At 39.9% G+C, this 22,889-nt stretch overlaps 1 protein-coding gene across 1 annotated transcript; it reads left to right on the top strand.

Annotated features, from left to right (window-relative positions):
* The first annotated feature begins 1,579 nt into the window (after window positions 1–1,579).
* Window positions 1,580–20,652, top strand: ttc17 (tetratricopeptide repeat domain 17). Its single transcript, XM_058382016.1, has 25 exons — window positions 1,580–1,799; window positions 2,348–2,437; window positions 3,395–3,564; window positions 3,663–3,774; window positions 4,217–4,348; window positions 4,436–4,545; window positions 5,187–5,334; window positions 5,435–5,574; window positions 6,471–6,631; window positions 6,826–6,938; window positions 8,809–8,955; window positions 10,225–10,340; window positions 10,774–10,927; window positions 12,301–12,372; window positions 12,630–12,854; window positions 13,970–14,156; window positions 15,340–15,465; window positions 15,590–15,846; window positions 15,974–16,130; window positions 16,224–16,344; window positions 17,127–17,286; window positions 17,391–17,474; window positions 18,135–18,254; window positions 18,654–18,797; window positions 18,885–20,652. The coding sequence occupies exons 1-25, from the start codon at window positions 1,629–1,631 to the stop codon at window positions 19,014–19,016; spliced, it is 3,549 nt and encodes a 1,182-aa protein (XP_058237999.1). The 5' UTR covers window positions 1,580–1,628; the 3' UTR covers window positions 19,017–20,652.
* Window positions 20,653–22,889: the final 2,237 nt, after the last annotated feature.

Below are 22,889 nucleotides of genomic sequence, written 5' to 3'. Positions count from 1 at the left end.
CTTTTCACAAGCAAGTATTTCAATGGTTTTGGATAAACTAAGGAAAAGAAATAAATTTGTTTGATTAGCCTGATTAGGGCTATGAAGGCTCTCGGGACCACTGGGTGTGAGGAGTGAATACTCCCTAGATGGAAATTCAGTTCAGTGCTCTAAGTACACACACATTCTCATACTCACTCTCACCTAGGAGCGACTGAGAGTAAGGAATGTTTTGGGAGGTGTGAGGAAACAAGATAACTCGGAGAAAACTTGAGACTGTAGCCCAAGCTCTGTACCACTAGGAAGGTGAACATCTGCTCTACTTTGTGTGCTTTTAGTCTGATGAACCTGGAACTGATTTTAGCTTCAGGCTAAATAATAATGTCAGAGTTCTAATGTAACTTAATATCCAGATAAGTGTAAAGATTTAGCACAATTTAGGATGTGCTGAAGATGACGCGTAATGTATAGTTGAACCATTAGTAATGTAAAAAAAAATCATAAAAATCCCAAACTCTTCCCTGTCTGGTCAACTCAGAATATACGACATGCTGAAAGTATATAGTCTTCTCCCAAAGTACTGGAACAGTCTTTTGTTTTTGCACTTTCTCATGATTCACACAAAGACAATCATTTTCTTTGACATTTATTGTATTGTGTTTGTGTTTTTCTGATATTCTGTACCTTACTGTACAGTTTTTAGTTTTCTCAGCCACAATAATTTTACATACTGCAAGTTTAAGCCAATATACACTGATCAGCCATAACATTATGACCACCTCCTTAATATTGTGTTGGTCCCCCTTTTGCTCCCAAAACAGCCCTGACCCGTCGAGGCATGGACAGGCACATCCCTGAAGGTGTGCTGTGGTATCTGGCACCAAAATGTTAGCAGCAGATCCTTAAAGTCCTCTAAGTTGCCGGTTGGGGCCTCCATGGGCCCTACCTCTCAACTTACAGGACTTAAAAGATACTTACAGGACCTAAAGGATACTTGTGATAGATACTGACCACTGCAGACCGGCAACACCCCACAAGAGCTGCAGTTTTGGAGATGCTCTGATCCAGTGGTCTAGCCCTCGCAATTTGGCCCTTGTCAAACTCGCTCAAATCCTTATGCTTGTCCATTGTTCCCGCTTCTAACACATCAGTTTTGAGGGCAAAATGTTCACTTGCTGCCTAATATATCCCACCCACTGACAGGTGCCATGATGAGGAGATAATCAGTGTTATTCACTTCACCTCTCACTGATCATAATGTTATGCTTGATCGGTGTAAATCAGACATATTTCTAATTTTAATTTTTTTCTTTTATTTTTATTTATTATATGGTTTGTAGGGTCCTTCCAATAATTTTTGATACCAGGAAAATATTTTCAGAAAATTCTGACGACCACTCACACTAATAATATATAAATATTTTTCTACGTTTCATTTTTTCGTCTTTTTATATTGTATTAGAACGTGTTGCCGGACTTTTAATTTGAAGTACGTGGCCGGAAGTCAGTCACGTTATTGGGACTTCTTTATTTTTACCACCCGCATTTAGACCAGTTGTATTCGTTTTAACGCAGGAGGCGGGGCTTGTCGCAATACGGGTGGAGGAAAATTACGCCGAAAGGAATGGAATGGATAGCTAGTCAGAAAAATGGCGGAAGTCCAGCGACACAGCTCGGGGAGAAACGCTCTCTGTTTTAGTGTACTATGGAAGGCGTCTGTCCGAGCAAGGATGTTTATCTTTATTTGCATTCTTTTAATCGAACCTGGACGAGCTACAACTCACTGGGTCGTTACAGAGGACGGAAAAATCCAACAACAGGTTCGAAGTGTTTGTGTTTGGTTATTTAGCTAACGTTAGCCCCATGTTCCTTATCTAACTTAGCTGAGGTGGCGAGTTAGGCATCTGGTTAATGTGGGGAAGTTTAGTGTTACTTAAACCTAAAGATAATTATTACAAAAGAGGGCCAGGTTAAATGAGTTGGGTTATAATGTTAAAACAGATGTTAGCCTCTGGCTTGACAGCTGCATTGCATTGAGAAAGAGGAGTCCTGGTTTCCCAGAGGTCAGTTAATTTAAGGCTTTTCCACTGTTCAGTACATTGAAGCTCTATTTATTTCCATAAACCTATTCACATTTCTGATTTATAACTGGTTCATGTTGTATTCCTTCATGACTTCTGTTATCACTGACCTCCTCTACATGCCACTGACCATGCTGGCTAAATACCTAGTGCAGTTCCCATTCAGTTATTTGTACACAACCTGCTGACATTTTAATGATGATTTCAGCTTTTAAAATGACTTTAGTATTTAAATGAACTCCAGACTTCCTCTTTTCTGACAGTGACTCATGCTCATTTGCTTGCAGGTGGATTCTCCGCTTAACCTGAAACACCCACATCATCTCGTCCTTTTCATGCAGCAGGAGACACGTGTCAACTACCTCAAAAAATTAGAGGTGATGTTCAGACTCTGATATCTGCCCGTCAAATCACGACTTCAGTATTGTACCATTCTGCCCGAATGAAGTGCCACTTTGAGATCATGGACGCTGGACATTTTCTTCTAAAATCCAGATGTTAAAGTTCATTCAAATTTGCACTGATCATTATGGCGACCTGCCTAATACTGTGTTGATCCCCCCTTTGCTGCCAAAACAGCCCTGACCGGTCATGCACTGTGTATTCTGGCACCTTTCAGCATTAACTTCTTCAGCAATTTGAGCAACAGTAGCTCGTCTGTTGGATCAGATCACACGGGCCAGCCTTTTGCTCCCCACGTGCATCAATGTGCCTTGGCCATCCATGGCCCTGTTGCCGGTTCACCACTGTTCCTTCCTTGGACCACTTTTGATAGATACTGACCACTGCAGACCGGGAACACCCCACAAGATCTGCAGTTTTGGAGATGTTCTGATCCAGTGGTCACAATTTGGCCCTTCATCAAACTCACTTAAATCTAATCTTTACACTTGCCCATTATTCCGACATCTAACACATCAACTTCGTCCACAACTGGTCACCAGCAGTTGCCATACCAGCTATCACTGAAAATGAATATTCTCTGTTCGCTTTGTTGCTGCAAGTCACAGTATATGTGGATGTAGAATAATGTGCCAGAATATTTATTAATTGTAAAACCAGCGAGAACAGTGGATCTGTCTCGTACCTGTTTTATACACTTAATTTTTATTACTCTGAATGTGTCTGTGTAGAACCTGTACAGCTAAAAGCAGAAGAATCAACTTCTCCATTAATGACTTCATTGTGCTTAATTCAGTTTCAACCCAAATGCCACGTAGAACCTTATAATCCTGAGGTCACTGGATGTCATTTCATGCTGATTAAAAACACCCACATTCCTGTTTAATGCTGACTTGCAGTTTCTTTTGTTCTTTATTTTCTGCCCTTTATAGAAGCAGCTAGTTGCTCAAAAAATTCACATCGAAGAGAACGAAGACCGTGACACTGGATTAGAACAACGTCACTATAAAGAGGATGCCGACTGCGTAACGGCTAAAGTTCCCCTTGGGGATCTGGACCTCTATGACGGCACCTTCATATCCCTGGAGAGCAAAGCCATCAAGTAAAGCAGCTATGATGTACTCTTGTTGTCTGGTGGTTTGTTTTTGAGGCTGCAGTGTAATACATCTTTCTTCTACTTAATGTGTTTGTCCATTACAGTCCTGAAGATTATATGGATTTCATGTCACCTTTACCTTCAGACCTGGAAAAGCCCGATTGTGCAGAAATTCTGGAGCTTCCCTACAGTATTCATGCATACCAGCATTTAAGGGTAATGCTCTTTTAATCTGAGTGTTGCATAAAGGAATCCTCCAACCTGAAATGTATTAAATATGTTTATACTGAAATATTTATGGGGTGTTTGGTGATTATGGAGCTGCATTTTTTTATTAATCCTGTGAAACGTTTGTGGTTGTCTGATGTCACATGGGGGATTAAAGCTCTGCTGCATCATTTTCTTTAAGGAGAGATGATTTATTAAAGAGTTCATTTCCACTGGTGCTACTATCAGCATGTAATCGAGTGGCAATGTGACCATTAACCAAAATCACTGAGAACAGAAATTCTTCATAAAATAAATCTAGGATGACATTGAGACACACAAATTAGTTTTAACTCTTAATATGCTCATTGTTCTCTGTAGAGTTTTCCCTGTAACACTTCCCTGTTTTTCTGTATTATTTTTTAATTGCTTATTTTGGCTTATCTTTCAGGGTGTGCAGGAGAAAGTAAACCTCACATCACCTTTGCTGTCAAAGGATGACCCTATCTTCAATTCTTTATCACATAAGCTGGGTCATCGCATGGATGAGGTTGGCCATAGAATACACCAAGGTCTTCTGAGGGTGAGCATGTGACTGTTCAGAATAATAATAAGAGAGATGTTTTTGCTATGTTTTATTTTCTCATATATTTATTTATATTTGGTTCAGAATTCCTCCTCCTGGGTGCTTTACAATTTGGCCTCCTTCTACTGGCGTATGAAGAATGAGCCAAGGCGAGCTGTGGACTGTGTCATCCGTGCACTTCACTTCTCTCCCAGGTACAAGCAAATCCCACTATCTGGATTATCTACAGAATGAATAATTGCATACCTCAAGTCAAATTTTAGAATTATTACTTGATACAATGTACTTGTGTATTGTCCTCTAACGATAGACCTGTTTACTTCAGCATGATCAGGGCTTGTGCAGGAAATGAGGTCACATAAACAGAAACAAGCTCTTGGAATATTGGTATCAATGTTCTGCCTAAAGAAATGACACAGATTTGAGTTTGGAGCTGTTCCGTGGCTGGAGGAAGGAGTACAAAATTGAATGCCAGTTTTTTGGCATGTGTATTATGTAATAAGAAAACAGGAAACTGCAGTTCAACAGCTATTTCTATCAGTGCCACATCTCTTTTTAGCCTGTCATGATAGAACATTAATGAGGCATTCTCCCTGCTGCCACAGTTCAACAGTCCGCTTCACTTTTAGATCCCACATTTAGGTTACATTTCACCGTTGCAACTGCTCAGCAGGCTCAAGACGTCTTATCTACAACTGCAAAACCCAAAGGCCCAAAAACCAGGCTGCGAACTGAACATTGTTTTTGCCCTTCAGTGACACACCGGTGTGGTCGTGTCCTTCAGCGTTTGACTTAAATTTGCATGTGTTTGCATACTGTACCTTTCTTTTTATAGGCAGCACAAGGATGTAGCCCTCGTCAACTTGGCAAATATTCTGCATCGAGCTCACTTCTCAGCAGACGCCGCCATCTTGGCTCATGCTGCCCTGGACCACACTACTGATCTATTTACCAGCCACTACACACTTGGCAACATCTACGCTGTGAGTGCCAAATACCTCAGTGAGAGTAACTCTTTAAGGGTGGTCACATGTAAACTCTTTGATTGGCTGGTTTCTGAACATATTTGTCATTCTCTATCAGATGTTGGGGGAATACAATCACTCAGTGCTCTGCTATGAGCAGGCTCTGCAGGCTCAGCCAGGCTTTGAGCAGGCTCTGAGGAGGAAGCACGCTGTCCTGTGTCAGCAGAAGCTCGAGCAGCGGCTCGAGGCTCAGCACCGGTGAGAGAGGGAGGGGGGAAAAAAGGGATGCTCTATAACGGGGTCCTACAGGGAGCTGTTCCAGTCTTTCCTGATATTTCCTTAGACTCCCAGCATAAATGTATTTTAGCAAATATGAAAAGACAACTGTAATAACTGAATAATAAATATAACACAGGGAATTTGGCATTCCATGTAAAAGCTATTGTATTATTTGTTTATATATATATATATATATAATATACTATACTATATTTTGAAATGCAAGAGATTTCAGTTAACTAAAGTAATTAGTGACCGTCGTTTCTCATGTTTAATTGACTGTGATTCTTAGCCATTTGCTTACATTGATAAATGTAAATATAATATTAGCAGAATTACAACCAGGGATCAATAGACATTTTTAAACAGTAGTTCAACATTTTTGGCTGACATGGTGATAGTTCAGGATCTGGAACTAATGGCCTAATCTGTATCTGCTCTGTAGATTTCTACATTTCTGCAGCAATATTTAAAAACCACAATTCTGCATTCATGGGCATGATCTAGTGGTGGCATTATTTTATCACCATGACAAGCATTCGAGAAACTTTAATTATTTAAACGACCACCAGAGAAATAATATTAATAATATAATCCTAATTTTGTATGCATGTAGATGCTGAATTGGCTGTTACTACGTTCTTAATGCTAGAGGAACTTAAAACCATAATCCTTGGCAACATATGTGTTATTAGTAAATGTCCATATCTGGTTACATTTTGGTTATAAAACTGCTGGAAATGGGGGACAGATTTTTTTAAAAGGATTTATTGATTTTCTGAACCAAAACTAAAAGTTTTTGATATTAAATCACATAGCAATCAAAAGATATAACACTTTACTAATCCCACAGTTGCTTTGTTTTTATTTTGCAGGTCTCTTCAGCGTACTCTGAACGAACTAAAAGAGTACCAGAAGCAGCACGATCATTACCTGCGGCAGCAGAGCATGTTGGACAAGCACAAGCTAATCCAGGAGGAACAGATTCTACGCAACATCATCCATGAGACACAGATGGCCAAAGAGGCACAGCTTGGTGAGATAGGCTACCAGTCTGCCGTCAACTTGGTTCAGATCCATGCTCACACAAGTATTTCAATGCGCAATATTGTGCAATGACCTTAGTAAACAATAGGCAGTTTGGTTATGTAGGTGTGTCGGATGTATCCTGGTTGTCACACAGTGGTACTAACAAATGAACTGATAATGACTTATTTGTGTTTTTGTCAGGTAACCACCAGGTGTGCCGTCTTGGTCAGCAGCAGTACAGCCTGTTCTGCCCATTTGACTTACCTGTCCGTTATCATCGGGGAGATCTGTATGAGAATGTGCACTACATCCAGGTTAGTGCACATACTTGAGTACAGCAATGCTCAAATATGTGCAGCAGCTTTGAGATAAACTTCCTCTGGATTAACCTACTCTCTGTGTGGTGTTTGTTTATTTATTTATTTACTTACTTAAAATTACTTATTTTAAATGCAGTGCATGATCAAGTTATACCATGATAGTGCTGAATGTGTAGTCATAGAAATCATAGAAGTACACTATATTGCCAAAAGTATTCACTCACCCATCCAAATAATCAGAATCAGGTGTTCCAATCACTTCCATGGCCACAGGTGTATAAAATCAAGCACCTAGGCATGCAGACTGTTTTTACAAACATTTGTGAAAGAATGGGTCGCTCTCAGGAGCTCAGTGAATTCCAGCGTGGAACTGTGATAGGATGCCACCTGTGCAACAAATCCAGTCGTGAAATTTCCTCGCTCCTAAATATTCCACAGTCAACTGTCAGCTGTATTATAAGAACGTGGAAGTGTTTGGGAACGACAGCAACTCAGCCACGAAGTGGTAGGCCACGTAAACTGACGGAGCGGGGTCAGCGGATGCTGAGGCGCATAGTGCGAAGAGGTCGCCAACTTTCTGCAGAGTCAATCACTACAGACCTCCAAACTTCATGTGGCCTTCAGATTAGCTCAAGAACAGTGCGCAGAGAGCTTCATGGAATGGGTTTCCATGGCTGAGCAGCTGCATCCAAGCCAAACATCACCAAGTGCAATGCAAAGCGTCGGATGCAGTGGTGTAAAACACGCCGCCACTGGACTCTAGAGCAGTGGAGACACGTTCTCTGGAGTGACGAATCGCGCTTCTCCATCTGGCAATCTGATGGACGAGTCTGGGTTTGGCGGTTGCCAGGAGAACGGTACTTGTCTGACTGCATTGTGCCAAGTGTAAAGTTTGGTGGAGGGGGGATTATGGTGTGGGGTTGTTTTTCAGGAGCTGGGCTTGGCCCCTTAGTTCCAGTGAAAGGAACTCTGAATGCTTCAGCATACCAAGACATTTTGGACAATTCCATGCTCCCAACTTTGTGGGAACAGTTTGGAGCTGGCCCCTTCCTCTTCCAACATGACTGTGCACCAGTGACCAAAGCAAGGTCCATAAAGACATGGATGACAGAGTCTGGTGTGGATGAACTTGACTGGCCTGCACAGAGTCCTGACCTCAACCCGATAGAACACCTTTGGGATGAATTAGAGCGGAGACTGAGAGCCAGGCCTTCTCGTCCAACATCAGTGTGTGACCTCACAAATGCACTTCTGGAAGAATGGTCAAAAATTCCCATAAACACACTCCTAAACCTTGTGGACAGCCTTCCCAGAAGAGTTGAAGCTGTTATAGCTGCAAAGGGTGGACCGACGTCATATTGAACCCTATGGATTAGGAATGGGATGTCACTTAAGTTCATATGAGAGTCAAGGCAGGTGAGCGAATACTTTTGGCAATATAGTGTATATGAATTAAGGTGTTTTATACATTAAAAGAGCCATTTCTCTGTAACCAGTAGGTCTAATGACTTGCTTATACAGTATAATGTAATATATACAATTTATACAAATATATACTTATCAGCCATTTTAATAGGTAGACCTGTACTCCTGCTGATTTATCATTTAACCAATCTGGCAGCAGCACAGAACATAAAATCATGCAGATAGTGGTGTCGAGCTTCAGATCAGAACATCAGAAAGGGGTCTGATCTCAGTGAGGTTGACCGTGGCATGGTTGTTGGTGCCAGTTTGACTAGAATTTTAAAAACTGTTGGTTTAGCTTTTTATATATACACAAACCAAACTTGTAAAATTATTGTTTGAAACTTCTTGAATACGAGGTGTATTTTAGTGACAGTGTTTATTGTGTGTACACATGCAGTTTGGTGAGGAGGTGTCCGTAGCCGGCACCGTGGCTCTGGTGTCGGAGCTGAGTGTGAATGAGAGTCGCAGCCCGCAGCCGTACTCCACCATGTCTGGAGGAGATGTGCCAGCAGCACACTGGGACAAGGAATCCTCCTCTAATGCTGTAAGATTTTGTCTCCTGATCTCTCTGTCTACTGTTCTGTGTTATGGTATTCCACTGAGTGTAATAGTGCATTTATGTAGTCTCTTTCATTTGTATTAGGATATACACCAATCAGGCATAACATTATGAGCACTGACAGGTGAAGTGAGTAACACTGATTGTCTCCTCATCATGGTGCCTGTTAGTGGGTGGGATATATTAGGCAGCAAGTGAACATTTTTGTGGACATTTCCAGAGGCCTGACAAAACTATTGCTACTACTCCTTATTGCTTTATTTGCATAAAGTTTAATGCAAATGTGACTAACATGACTAGCAATGAGAGTGAAGACAGTAGAGAGCAAACAAGACACACTGTTTCTCCTTCATCTTATATACAGCAGTGAATTGTATACACTAACGCTTTCTTTGCTGGAACGCCTAATGGTGAACTTGCAGCGATAAAATGAAAGTAACTTTTTCCCTCCTATATTTTCTTGGCCTCTATCGTTAGTTTGTTGATTTGTATCTATGCGTGTTTCCAGACTCTTCATTTCAAGTTTACTTGAATGTCTGTAATTATATTTGACAAGAAAACTCCAATAAAAAAGACAGATAATCCTGAGAAAAGGCAGGCATTTGATGGACAGCTTCAGGTTTTTGAGAGTATATACGCCGATCAGAAATAACATTATAAGCAGTGAGAGGTGAAGTGAATAACACTGATTATCTCCTTGTCTTGGCACCTGTAAGTGGGTGGGATATATTAGGCAGCTGTGACCCTTTTGTCTTCCTTTTGTCTTCAAAGTTGATGTGTTAGAAGCAGGAAAAATGGGCAAGCTTAAGGATTTGAGCGAGTTTGACAAGGGCCAAATTGTGATGGCTAGACCACTCGATCAGAGCATCTCCAAAACTGCAGCTCTTGTGGGGTGTTCCCGGTCTGCAGTGGTCAGTATCTATCAAAAGTGGTCCAAGGAATGAACAGTGGTGAACCGGCGACAGGGATGCACATGCTGCACATGATGATGCACATGGGGAATGAAGGCTGGCCCGTGTGATCTGAATCCAACAGACGAGCTACTGTTGCTCAAATTGCTGAAGAAGTTAATGCTGGTTCTGATAGAAAGGTGTCAGAATACACAGTGCATGATGGGTCAGGGCTGTTTTGGCAGCAAAAGGGGGACCAACACAATATTAGGCAGGTGGTCATAATGTTATACCTGGTCAGTGTATGTGTTCCAGGTATTCTGTATTACAGTTCAAAAATCTGAAGTCTTCCCATGTTAAATAGGAAACCCATGGCATGCTGTGGCCGAGAAGTTCAGACTGTGCTCAGCGTTTCCCCACCGTTCCCTCTGCTAACCTGCTGCCCACCTTTTTTCTTCCCCCAGAGAGTCATGGCCTCAGGTGAGACAGATAAATGCATTCTCACTTAGTAATATATAGAGCTGTATTATTGCTTGTGCTTAACCTCAGCATAAGTAACAATGTAAACATTTCACGCACTTGGAGTCTATTAAAGAAAATCCTTTTTTTCCTCTTTTTTTTTTAAAAACTGCATTTACTTTTTTCCCAGAAGCCTCTAGAGTGTCAATGATTTTTACATTAGTCCTCTAAAGACAGCAAAGCAAAATACACAGAGTTATCCTGATGTGTATAGCATATAACCAATTCAAATCAAGACTAGATCACTTTCATTCTGTAATCCTTATGTACTGCTATGTGCCTTGACTTGCAAGATTTCTATGTATTAAGATTGCTAGTTTTAACATTGAGCATTTTACTTTCTGAAACATGAACGAAGCTTATTCTCACGCTTTCTATGTCTTGCTCTGTCCAGGGTAAAGAGTAGCTTGTATGTGAACAGGAGTCCCCCAGTCTCTCTCGAGACCCCAGACTGCAGTTTAAAAGCTCAGCCCTTGCCTGGTGACCCTCTGACATCTGTAGCCTGGTCCTTGCAGGGGAAACAGCTGCCCGATCCGCACGCTACTCAGGTTTGATTGGTCTTTCTATATTTATGCACAAACATACAAAACACTGATTTTATAACTACTGAGCAGTCAATAATGCTCAATAATGGAAAGCTTAAGTTCATATAGCTCGAGAGGCTGCTTGGCTGGTGTCACAGCTTGATTAGGTTAATTTCATGGCACTTTTAATTTCCTTATATTTCAGTAAACACAATACTCTCCCATGTAAGATGTAATATATTCATTTAAATATCTATAACAAGAATCCTGATAAACTCAACTCTTTGAAATTTACACAGTACATGCCAGATTTTCCTAGATTTAAAAGCATGATGATACGTGATATGGAAATATTAAGGGAGGCTTTTTAGCAAAACAGGACTGTGCCATTTCTCCTGTTTATATATGGTTTTCCATTCTAATCAGCTCCATTAAAGACATTTGGGGGATAGAAATTATATATTACATAGCAGCTATTCTTTTAATTCTGTGTATAAAATAACAGATATGTTTATCTAGGAAGGACATAAATAGTCAGACCAGCCAATAGTCAAACACATCACTGATATAGGTTTGTCTCTTTAAGGTGTGCACTGTCCTATTTGTCTGATATGAGCCAACACCTAGGGTAAATTGTGCACACTTTAACGGTACTTTAACACTTTAACTTTCACTTTCATCCTTCCTGTTTGGTGGCCGTTGTATGGTAGGGAAAATGGTGACTTTAATGCTGTAGTTAATTTCACTGAAAATATTTGACTGTCAAACACAGTTGAATTGGGAGTAGATGTTAAGCATCTACCTGTGCCATGGGATTTGTTTAAGGAATTCATTGGTGCAAGTTTTTTGTATCTGCTGTTTTATATTTTCATACTTCATCCGCAAAGCAATGATAATTTACTCAGAAATATGCACTGAAATTTTGCATTGAACATGATCCTTTCAAGGAATAGTTATGTTTTCAGGTATTTTAGAAATCTTTTTTCTTAGGAAAATTCAATTTTCTTAGGATTGGAAGTAGAAAAACCTCATTAGCACCTGTAGCAAACTGAATTATCCAGCTCCTAATATAAAATGATTACTGTCTGAATAAGGAGTTTTCATGTTTGCTAATGGATTTTGGTAAGGAAGATAAATAAATGAAATACAATCACTCATGCTTTCCTGCAATAAAAATACTGAATACAAGTATACACATGCTAAAAGGAAGAAAACTAAACTGTTTTAAAACGGTTTAGACCAAACTGTTTATTGAATCTTTTCTTATAATCCTGTATAATTACATGTCCTCAGTCATGTAACAACACAAAGATGAAGTGACTTAAATGTTAAAGTGAATTAAGTGTTAAAGTGAACCTCGTAATATTATGTGCATGTATGTGTTTGTTGGTCTGCAGGTATTGCTGAAACGTGGTGAAGGGTGGACTATGGAACAAATGGGTGCAATGATAGCAAGTACTCTGGAGAAGGTAAAGACAAACGACTGCTTGTAGTGATGATAAAATGTGTTGTCATGACCTCATTTTTGTTCCACATTAGCAGGTGCTTGGGAAAAATACTGACTGGACAGCAAATTTCTGCTCTAGAAAAGAAAGACTTCCAGAAATATCTAGGCTAACTATTTTAAGACGAGCTGAATCAGGATGAATGCAGGAATCTGTACTACTGTATCAGTGTGGTTTGAAGCTTGTTTTTTTTTTTTTTTTTTTACTCACTGTGCTTGTAGATGAGTGTGCCACGGTGGCTTGTTCAGAATGAGGCAGGGCTCTTTTGGAGAGCTCAGGGAAATGGTACACAAGCTCTGCAGTGTCTGCGCCAGGCCCTGCACTCAGCTCCACCTCAGCACAAAAATGTGCCACTAGTCAACACGGCCAACCTGCTGCTCCACTACGGCCTCCACCATGAAGCCCAGGAGCTCCTGCAGCAGGCCGTGGAGATCAACGCCTCAGAGGTACACAAGACATATCGCTTCCCTTGGATAGTGATCAGCAGTCATGTTTTATAGTGCTTAGTAAGGGAGGGAGAAAGTTATAATATTTTACATAACAATAGTTTCAATATTCTCGCATTATCTACCATATACATTGTTCTGAAAATTACAGGTTTTCCTCAAAGGCATAGCAAAAGATATGAATATTGTTTTTTTCCACCTCTAGTTATTACTTTTACAAGGGAAAAAAATCAGTTCAAAGATTTGATGCCAATTCTTGCATTAAAAGAAATTACTTTTACATTATATAAAACCTAATCACAACACATCATTACTGTCAAATCTGAAACAAATTACATCTTAAAGTTTACAGTGGTTCTTACTTTGATTATCAGCATCACCCTAGATGCCACCATATTCATATGATTTTGCTAAATTATTGTTCACAAAACAAAAGGTTTTTATTACAATATTATTTTAGCTTCTATCATAGATAACATTATTATGGTATTACTATTATATACAGCTCTGGGAAAAAAATAAGAGACCACTGCCCAATCTCCAGATTTGAACCCTACTGAAAACCTCTGGAATGTCATCATGAGGAAGATGGATGGTCACAAACCATCAAGCAAAGCTGAGCTGTTTGCTTTTTTGCAAAAAAGAGTGGTATAAAGTTACCCAACAGCAATATGAAAAACTGGTGCCAAAACGCATGCAAATCGGGGTTATTCCACCAAATACTGATTTCTTAATGTTATTTAGCCAAAGCATTACCACAATTTGTTTACAAATTATTTGCATTTTGTTTTATTTGAGTTAGTAAAGCTCTGCGAATACTGCATGATCTTGGGTTATTTTGATGTGTTGTCATTTCCTTTAAATATACACTCTAAATAACAATAGTTATATTTTGAATTTAGGAGAAATATTGTCAGCAGTTCACAAAAAATGAAACAAAACTGTTCATCTCACCAATACATGCACCTGGAAGAAAACTGATTATTTTGCAGTGGTCTCTTATTTTTTTCCAGAGCTGTATAATTATATGATGTTTTTTTTTTTTTCTTCAATGGATGAACTGTCCAGTGTGGTCCTATATTTTACTGACTTTCCTGTTCACTCATTGCATTAAGCCTCACACTCTGCTGAGCATGGTGAGTGTGCAGCTCTCTCGAGGGAACCTGACTGGTGCATTGACCCTGTTCCGGCACACCCTGTCTCTGAGTGGCAGCTGCAGCCAGTGTCGTACTAGCCTGCCTCTGCTGCGCTGCCTGCAGTTCTACCCTTTCCTATACAAGCTCCAGCACCAGATCTGTCAGCGTGAGTTCTGTTGCCACTAATGGCTGCTAATTACAATAGGCAGTAATTTATTAATAAGTCAATACGTGTTTATTTGATTGTTTAGTCACAGTAACACTTTAAATGTACACTTAAGCTTGCAATATTGTTAATATACTTCTGTTAGTAGTGTATTAGTTTTATAAATCCTGCCCTGCTCTAAGGTGAAGTTTATATTAACCTGAGTTTACCCCAGTCTGCTACCATATTGCACCATCCGCTTTTCCTTGTCTTGCAGTCTCTTTGCTCTAATCCCTTGTGTTTCAGCCTCGGTTGTGTTGTGGGTCGAGGTCTTTTAATAGCTCAGTCACTGTAATCTCTCATCTGTTTTTAGCTCTCTCTCCACTGCATTTTCTATTCTTGGTTTGCCTTCTCTTCCACCTCCCACTCTCTCTCTCTTTTTTTTTTCTTTTTTTCTTTTTTTCTTTTTTTTCTCTGCTTCCCCTGTAGTTCAGCACTCTTTTCCCCTGACGCTGTTCCCCATCAAGCCAAAGGGCTTTGAAGTGGAGAAATCTTGCACTCAATAATTCAACAGGCTGAAAATAGCTCAAACTTTATTTAGAGGCTGTTCTATTCTGCAGAGAAAAATGAATTCATTGTCCTCTCCAAATTTGGGGGGGAGACACATGCAGTGCTATTGATTCAGGTATTAATATACAGCTGTAGACTTGAGCGCATTTGTGTTTTATCCCAAGTTTCACCTCTCCCTGTGCGACTTTTCGCTTTTGCTAGAGCAAAAATAGGACAGTTTTAACATTAAAGGAGGTATATTTTTGAAATGATTTGCAAATTTCCTTTGTTTGGCATGTAGTGGAATCCAGTGCAGCTTATATTGATATTAGACATAGTGTTATAGTGACTTGAAAGAATAGCATTGTTCCTACTGTAAAGTGTCAAATAATTACCCTCATTTCTTCCCTAAAGACTCGCCATAGTAAGTAAGAAACAGTCATTTTCAATTCTCAAACTGTGCTCAGTGATATTTGGGTGTTCAAAACATCAAATTTAGATTACTTTAGACAAAGAGAAGACACCCATATCAATTTGTAAAGAAAAAATAATCTAGTTATTTTTTAAGCAGTCGTCTCAGCTGTGTATTATAAACATTTCGTAACGAAACAGTAATGATGTTCGTGTGTGAATATATCGTGTGTTTGATGTGCAGATGGTTCAGGTTGTGAGAGAGTAGAGGACATTGAGGTGGAGGACTGGGAATCTGAGGAAAGGCAAGAAACGGGAACCACTGATGCCATGCCTGGAACTGCATTGAAGGACTCGCTCCTGTTTGAGAGTAAGTATTTGTTTTGCTTCAAATTGGACCCATCATTGAGCATCAGTGACTCATTTTTATCCCCCTCTCTCTCTCTCTCTCTCCCTCTCTCTCCCTCCCTCTCCCTCCCTATTCACCTTTGTAGAGGTAGTGGTGGACAGTAATGGCTCAGGAGAGGTGGGCCAGCAGGAGCAAGGGGAAGATAAGAAAGGAGGTCTGGAAGGAGAAGAGCAGTGGCAGTTGCATGAGGAGCTGATGGGAGCGTTTGAGGGGGCACTGGATGTGAGTGGGAAGCGTGGGGACCTACGAGGGATCCGTGTTCTGAAAAACGACAAGGTGATGGGGGCCAATAGCGACAGTGCCTGCTTTGGGAACTGTGAGGATGATGAAGGAGCAGAATGGGTAAGCTTTAGACTGTCAGAAAACAACATCTCTGTATCTTTCCCAAGGAAATTAATTTTTATTTCTGTTATTTTATCTAAAAGATCTACTCACTGTAAGGTTTATATTTATTGTTCTGGACTTCCAGATCACATTCCAGGTGAAGCGAATGCGAAAGCCCAAGGCTGAGGCTGAGATTTCTGAGAGCTGGGCAGGTGAAGAGGATTCCTCTCAGAGTGACTCCTCAGCGGCAAACTCCGTCCTGGAGATCAGCGGTCCTACCATTCCATCCCCTGGACCTTCAGGTTCGTGCCATATAAACTGACTGCTTTCTTCCATGTGCAGTATTCTGTATAGAGTACCGAACTTTTTTAGGGACAGTTGTTTGTGTTTTGCAGAAAGGTGGAAGGACTACAGCAGTATGGGTTGGCCAGGACCAGAAGAGTGTCAGCGCACACGGCGTGTAGACCTCACTACTGTGGCAAGCACCTGGCTGGCTGTGTCTGCCAAAAATATTGAGTATGCTTATTTATTGAATGTAATGTACACATTCAGATCTTTAAGGATGTTTTCACATAGAAACTATCTAAGTTTACCAAAATTGAAATTTTGCTACAGCACATTCTCTCTCCATGTCACAACAAATAAGAGATTGTCTGAACTAACCGCTAAATTTTATCTTAAAAGAGGCAAATGACAAGGCTTGTATGAATGATAACAGCATCTTAGAATTATAAAGTTATAATACACTGTGTAATGTTAGCCCAACTTTTGCTTTTGAATGGTTTTCCCAATGGGGACGGAGCTTCAGTATCTGATTTGAACCAAGTGGTTTACAGGCTCTCAATTTTTTAGTATTTCAAAAACTTGTGTTCATGTCCTCTTGAATTTCTAACGTGTTGAGCCGATAAGATACTTCGACAATTCAGGAAGTGCTTTAGCATTATGCTTGTGCAGGGTAGATGCTTATTTTCCCCATTTTACAAATTGTCATGGAAATGTTGTAATAGCTACAATACAGGATTTATATCATAGGCAGGAGACTCCAACTCTGTTCCAGTAGTGATACTGCTTGCTTACTGTAGTAGTATGCAGATTGGGAAAACCCAAGCGTTAACAGATAACATTATGTTATTGACACCCACAAAGATGTTTCACTCCATACTATCAGATTAACTGATTTATAAAATGCGTTAGGGCACATGTCCCTCCAATGCCAGAACATCTTCACTAAGTAATCTACGTATTCCCTTTTGCTAATATTCTTTGTCTTCTTTATTTGCTCTGTGTTCTCTGTGTAGCATCACAGAACATATAGACTTTGCCACGCCACTGCAGGAGCCTTCTGCAGAACCAGTGTGCAATGCTAATCTGCCTGCCAGCATGCACACACTAGACCATCTGGGGGGAGTGGCCAACCGCGGCAGCATCCACTATACTGGGGAGAGTCAGCTCAAAGAGGTGTGTGTGTGTGTTTGTGTGTTAGTGGCATTCAGGTTACAGCGTGTGGTCTCTTACTAGTAGTCTAACCCTCACTCACCTACCTCACTGTGTGTCCTTCTCAGGTTCTGCAAAATTTGGGAAAGGATAAGTTTTTGCCGCAGTCCTTTGAGCAAGTGGGAACCCGTTTGGCCAAAGTCTTGGAAAAGGTATAGTTGGGGTTGGTTTGTCTCAGAAATGGCCTTTCTCAGTATATAAACTACACCATGTGTTTATTTTGGCTTATCTAATCATAGTGAAACAATATAGTAATGGTTTAGCTTAAACATTAAACTTACGCATATCACCTCACCATAAGTATGTTGTGGCTAAGACCTGTTTGGCAGGAGTGGACAGAGATAATACATTTATTACCTAGCCCACCAGGCGCATGGAATATGTTTTAGTTTTCCATAAATCTAATTAACGAGGCTAAAAAGTGGTAGCTAACAAAATGTAATAATATGTGGCTGATTAAATGCACTAATACAAACGAAGGGAAATTAGTTAATATAAGTTAATAAGATATAGTTTCAGCAGTTGAGGCGCACTGAATTTAATTAAATTTGTGGTGATCATCATATGAACACAGCTGGACCTGCTGGTTCACAAAAAAAACAACTGCTATAGACATGTATTCTGCTTGTCTTGGGCATTTGGACTTACTAATGATTTTGTACACCCCTGATTCTGAAGCTTGCTTTTTTATTTTCCACAAAGGGTAGTACACTGTTACAAAGCACACTGTTATCTATGATAAATACTTGTGTCCGGCTATATGTTTGATGGACTGTTGATTTTTGTATGGTGTCTTTGGCCTCGTCCATTAGAACCAGACCTCATGGGTTCTGTCCAGTATGGCGGCGCTGTACTGGAGAGTGAAGGGTCAGGGGAGGAAGGCCATCGACTGTCTGCGTCAGGCTCTAAACTCTGCTCCTCACCACATGAAGGTACCAGTGGTCTAATAGTAGTTAACAGGTTTTCTCTTGTCTATCCTGTGTCACACAGCTGACCCTAAAATGCTTTTGGGGGGAAGAATGGCAAAATATTGAAGTCAGGATGTGTGAAACTGATCGACTTTTAATCTAAAGAGATTGAATGTTGTGATAAATAAAGGTGCTTCAACTAAGTAATAGTTATAGTATAGTATAGTTATATGAGCAACATAAAAGGCAAAAATAGGTCTTGTTTTAAGTGTAACTGCTTTTTTGGTTTAAACCTGATTCATTAATCCAGTATTCAATTATCAGTTTTTAATGTGGCTCCACCAATCAGATATTAACCTTTGTTTTAGTGCAGCTGAGTACTTCTCTTTTCAATTTCTAGATGGATGTTCTCTCTTCTTGCAGGATGTTCCCCTGATCAGCCTGGCTAACATCTTCCAGAACGCCCGTCTGTGGGAGGACGCACTGACCGTGGCCCGCATGGCCGTAGAGATCGCTCCTCATTTCGTCGTAAACCATTTTACGCTCGCTAATGTATACATAGCAATGGTGAGTTTTTGGTGAGCACTTGACCGTCATCGATAGACAAGCTGCATTTCACCTTCCTCAACCTTCTGCTCTGCTCTGGTTTTACAGGAAGAGTTTGAAAAAGCAATGCACTGGTATGAATCCACTCTAAAGCTCCAGCCAGAGTTCGGACCTGCTAAAGACCGCCTTCGTACCATCCAGTGCTACCTTCTGACTAAGAGGGACAGGCGAGCTCCATAAAGACACAGGCACACACACACAAACACACACACACAGGGGGCACATACGTACATGCAGCTCTATTTAAATAGAGAAGTGGGGAAGGCTTTAGCTCAATCAATGTTTATTTTTGCCACATATCATCCAGCGATTCAGTTAAAACAGAGCGGTTTCTACAGAGTCTTGTTTTCCAACGTTAAAGAAAAGGTTGTTGTAATCAATAGATCAGTATATCTTTTTATTTATTTATTTTATGGAGTCAGGTTTTTATGTAAAATTGTTTGCACAGGTTTTTTTTCTTAAAAAAAACAAAAACTGACAAAATTTGAAAGTGATCCAGGTTTTTGGAACACAATTCCACTCCTGAACATAGCGAGAACAAATTCAGGTACTTATTGTTGCATCATGACGGTTAAAGAAATATTCAGAATCGGTTGCCGTAAAGCAGGGTTCCTCAAATCTTTCCCTTGAGGCCAATCCACTGCAGAGTTTAGCTCCAATCCCTGATCAAACTCCTCTACCTGTGATTTTCTAATGATCCTGAAGACACTGATTAGTGTGCTCGGGTGTGTTTGATTAAGGTTAGAGCTAAACTCTGCAGGAAAGTGGATCTCGTGGGCCAGTTTTGAGGATCTCTGCCATAAAGGAACAACTTCTGATGCATAAAGCACAGCAGGAAGGAGTGTGCGATTCACTAGAATTTCTGAACGTTCTAACACGGTTGTGGCACAAAGTCTGTTTAAAAGCCAATTTTTAACAGATTTCTACATCATGTTACACAAAGCAAATATATCAGTCCTGGAAAAGTTATAATGTCAATAAAGGCACCTTTTGAAAACAGATCTTCAGCACCACAACAACGTAATGATGAATAAATATGGTCATGGATTATAAAGTGTTTTTAAGGTTAGTTTAGTCAGAATACAAGGAAGATTAAATCAGACACTAAACCAGTCATGACATGTATTAGTGTATCGTACTTGAAACAGCCGTTAAACAGTCACGTTAATGTATTTATTTTTTTTCATTGCTTCACTGAATTAGGCAATAATGATGGATCCAACCTGATAATGGCAGATTGATATGCTTTTAAGCAAGCTTATTTTAAGTATTTTAATCGTTCTACTGACTAAGAAAGCGTCATCTCTGGGTGTAGTTTTTAGTCTATATTCTTTTCAGTGTGACTGTAGATACACTATTATACACTACAACAGATTTAAGGAACATACATATTTGTAATCCGTAACAAATGCATCTCCATTTAAAGTGCCAATATTTTTGAAGTACCCAATAACATTGTCATACGCTGCCATCTCAGTGTGTTGTTATAGTATGACTGACAGTATTTGATCATATTTTATTTATTTTTTTTAGTCATAATCATTCTTGGAATTCATGATGATTGTTTGCCCTAACCCTACACACACACAGACACACACACAAACACACATATAGACACACACACATCTGTGTTTGTAAAATGTAATGCAGCCTTCCATGACCTCTCTCTATTTTCAGCAAATAATGTTACTGGTCTTAATCCATTAATAAACACACATTGATGATGATGATAATGAGTGATGATAATAATAATAAAATTAATATTGTTCATCTCAAGTGGTTTAGGTGAACCTGAAACAGGGTTATTTTAATTCTGAAAGACAGATGGAACATGTATTTTTTTAAACTGAAGTCCTCTGATGGAAGATTTAAGATCATCCTCTGGGGGTGGGGTGGGGGGGAGATAAGTAAATAAAATACTTTTAAGGACAAGTTCTAACTTGTGTTTTGTGTAATTTCTGAGTCTCCAGGTGGATGTCTCTCTAAAATGGCATTGATTCTGGATCATGCTATTTTTCTGAATATTAACTCGGACAAGCTAATTTGAGTTCTCTGTTGCTTAAGTGTGATATTTTCTTTGGCCATGAACGCCAAAAGAAACAGTTCTGGTCTGGTTTGAGTTTGATATTATATCTAAATGCTCAAATATGTTGTTTTGCGATTTACTTGACTATGTAAGGTACTTTTTCATATATACATTACTTTATATATAAATATGTCCTTACATGTCACTCATATATATTGTGTTAAAATACTTTCTTAAATGTTTATTTTGCAGACAACAATATTATTTGGTTCAATATTGAAACATATATACCTGGAGACTGTGAGCAAGGCCAAAACTGGGACGTCTGCCTTTACATGCACATGAATGTAATATGGCGTTGGTCCGCCCTTTGCAACAATAACAGCTTCAACTCTTCTGGGAAGGCTTTCCACAAGGTTTAGGAGTATGTTTTTGGTCATTTTTGACCATTACTCTAGAAGCACATTTGTGAGGTCAGGCACTGATGTTGGTCTGACTCACAGTCTCTGCTCTAATTCATCCCAAAGGTGTTCTATCAGGTTGAGGTCAGGACTCAACCTGGTCAGGCCAGTCAAGTTCCTCCACACCAAACTCGCTCATCCAGGTCTTTGTGGACCTTGCTTTGTGTACCGGTGTGCAGTCATGTTGGAACAGGTAGGGGTCATCCCCAAACTGTTCCCACAAAGTTGGGACCAAGAAATTGTCCAAAATGTCTTGGTATGTCTTGGTATTAAGAGCATACCAAAAAAAACAAAAAAAAACATTTGAAATCAATCATTTGGATCATATAGTATGTCATGTTTTGCAAATTTGAAGTAGAAGAACTCTATTAAGACTAGTTGGAACACTGCACCCCTAGACCTCCTCGCCTGATCAGTGCCTGACCTCACTAATGCTCTCTGGTTGACTGAGCACAAATCCCCATAGCCATGCTCCAGAATTTAGTGGAATACCTTCCCAGAAGAGTGGAGGTTATTATAACAGTAAAGTGGGACTTAATGTGGAATGGCATGATCAACAAGCACAGGTTTCTCCAAACATTTGGGCATGCAGTGTAATTAATATATTTTACTATAATTTATCATATCATAGTTTAATATAGTATTTAGTAAAATAGTAGTATAGAACAACATACCAGACAGTTTCCTCTTTATACAACTGCATGACACTGTACCTGAGAGAATATCAGCATTTTTAATGCAAAATGAAAATAGGATTCAACATCTTTTCTGGTTATTTTGAAGTTTACTGCTCATTATACTACGCATTTACTGTTTAAGGCCACTCTTCATGTTAATTTAATATACACCAATCAGGCATAACATTATGACCACCGGCCTAATATTGTGTTCCTCCCCCTTTTGCACCTAAAACAGCCCTGACCCGTCAAGGCATGGACTCCTCTAGATCCCTGAAGGTGTGCTGTGGTATCTGGGACCAAGATGTTAGCAGCAGATCCTTTAAAGTCCTCTAAGTTACTGGGTGGATCCTCCATGGGACTTAAAGGATTCTTTTGATAGATACTGACCACTGCAGACAGGGAACACCCCACAAGAGCTGCAGTTTTGGAGATGCTCTGATCCAGTCGTCTAGCCATCACAATTTGGCCCTTGTCAAACTCGCTCATCAACTTTGAAGACAAAATGTTCACTTCCTGCCTAATATATCCCACCCACTAACAGATGCCATGATGAGGAGATGATCAGTGTTATTCAGGTCACCTCTCAGTGGTCATAATGTTATGCCTGATTGGTGTATGTATTTGACAAATGTTGTTGCCTCCCACATTTTCCAAATACTTTTTAAAGCTCTTTATATGGTTTTGTCTTGTGAAATATTACTACCAGCCACTAGAGGGCTTTGTTCTAAACTGAACCACATTCTGACTAGGTGTTTCCCCAAACCAGCCATCCATGGAAACACACACACAGAGGTACAGCTACAGAGACAGGGTGATGCGAGGTAACATGGAGTCCCTCACTTCTTCAATGCTTAAACCATCAGCGACTGCATGTGTATGAAATGCT

This window comes from Hemibagrus wyckioides, linkage group LG27 (genome assembly GCF_019097595.1).
Source record: "Hemibagrus wyckioides isolate EC202008001 linkage group LG27, SWU_Hwy_1.0, whole genome shotgun sequence".
Lineage (NCBI taxonomy): Eukaryota > Metazoa > Chordata > Actinopteri > Siluriformes > Bagridae > Hemibagrus > Hemibagrus wyckioides.
This window is presented reverse-complemented; position numbering and strand designations above follow the sequence as displayed.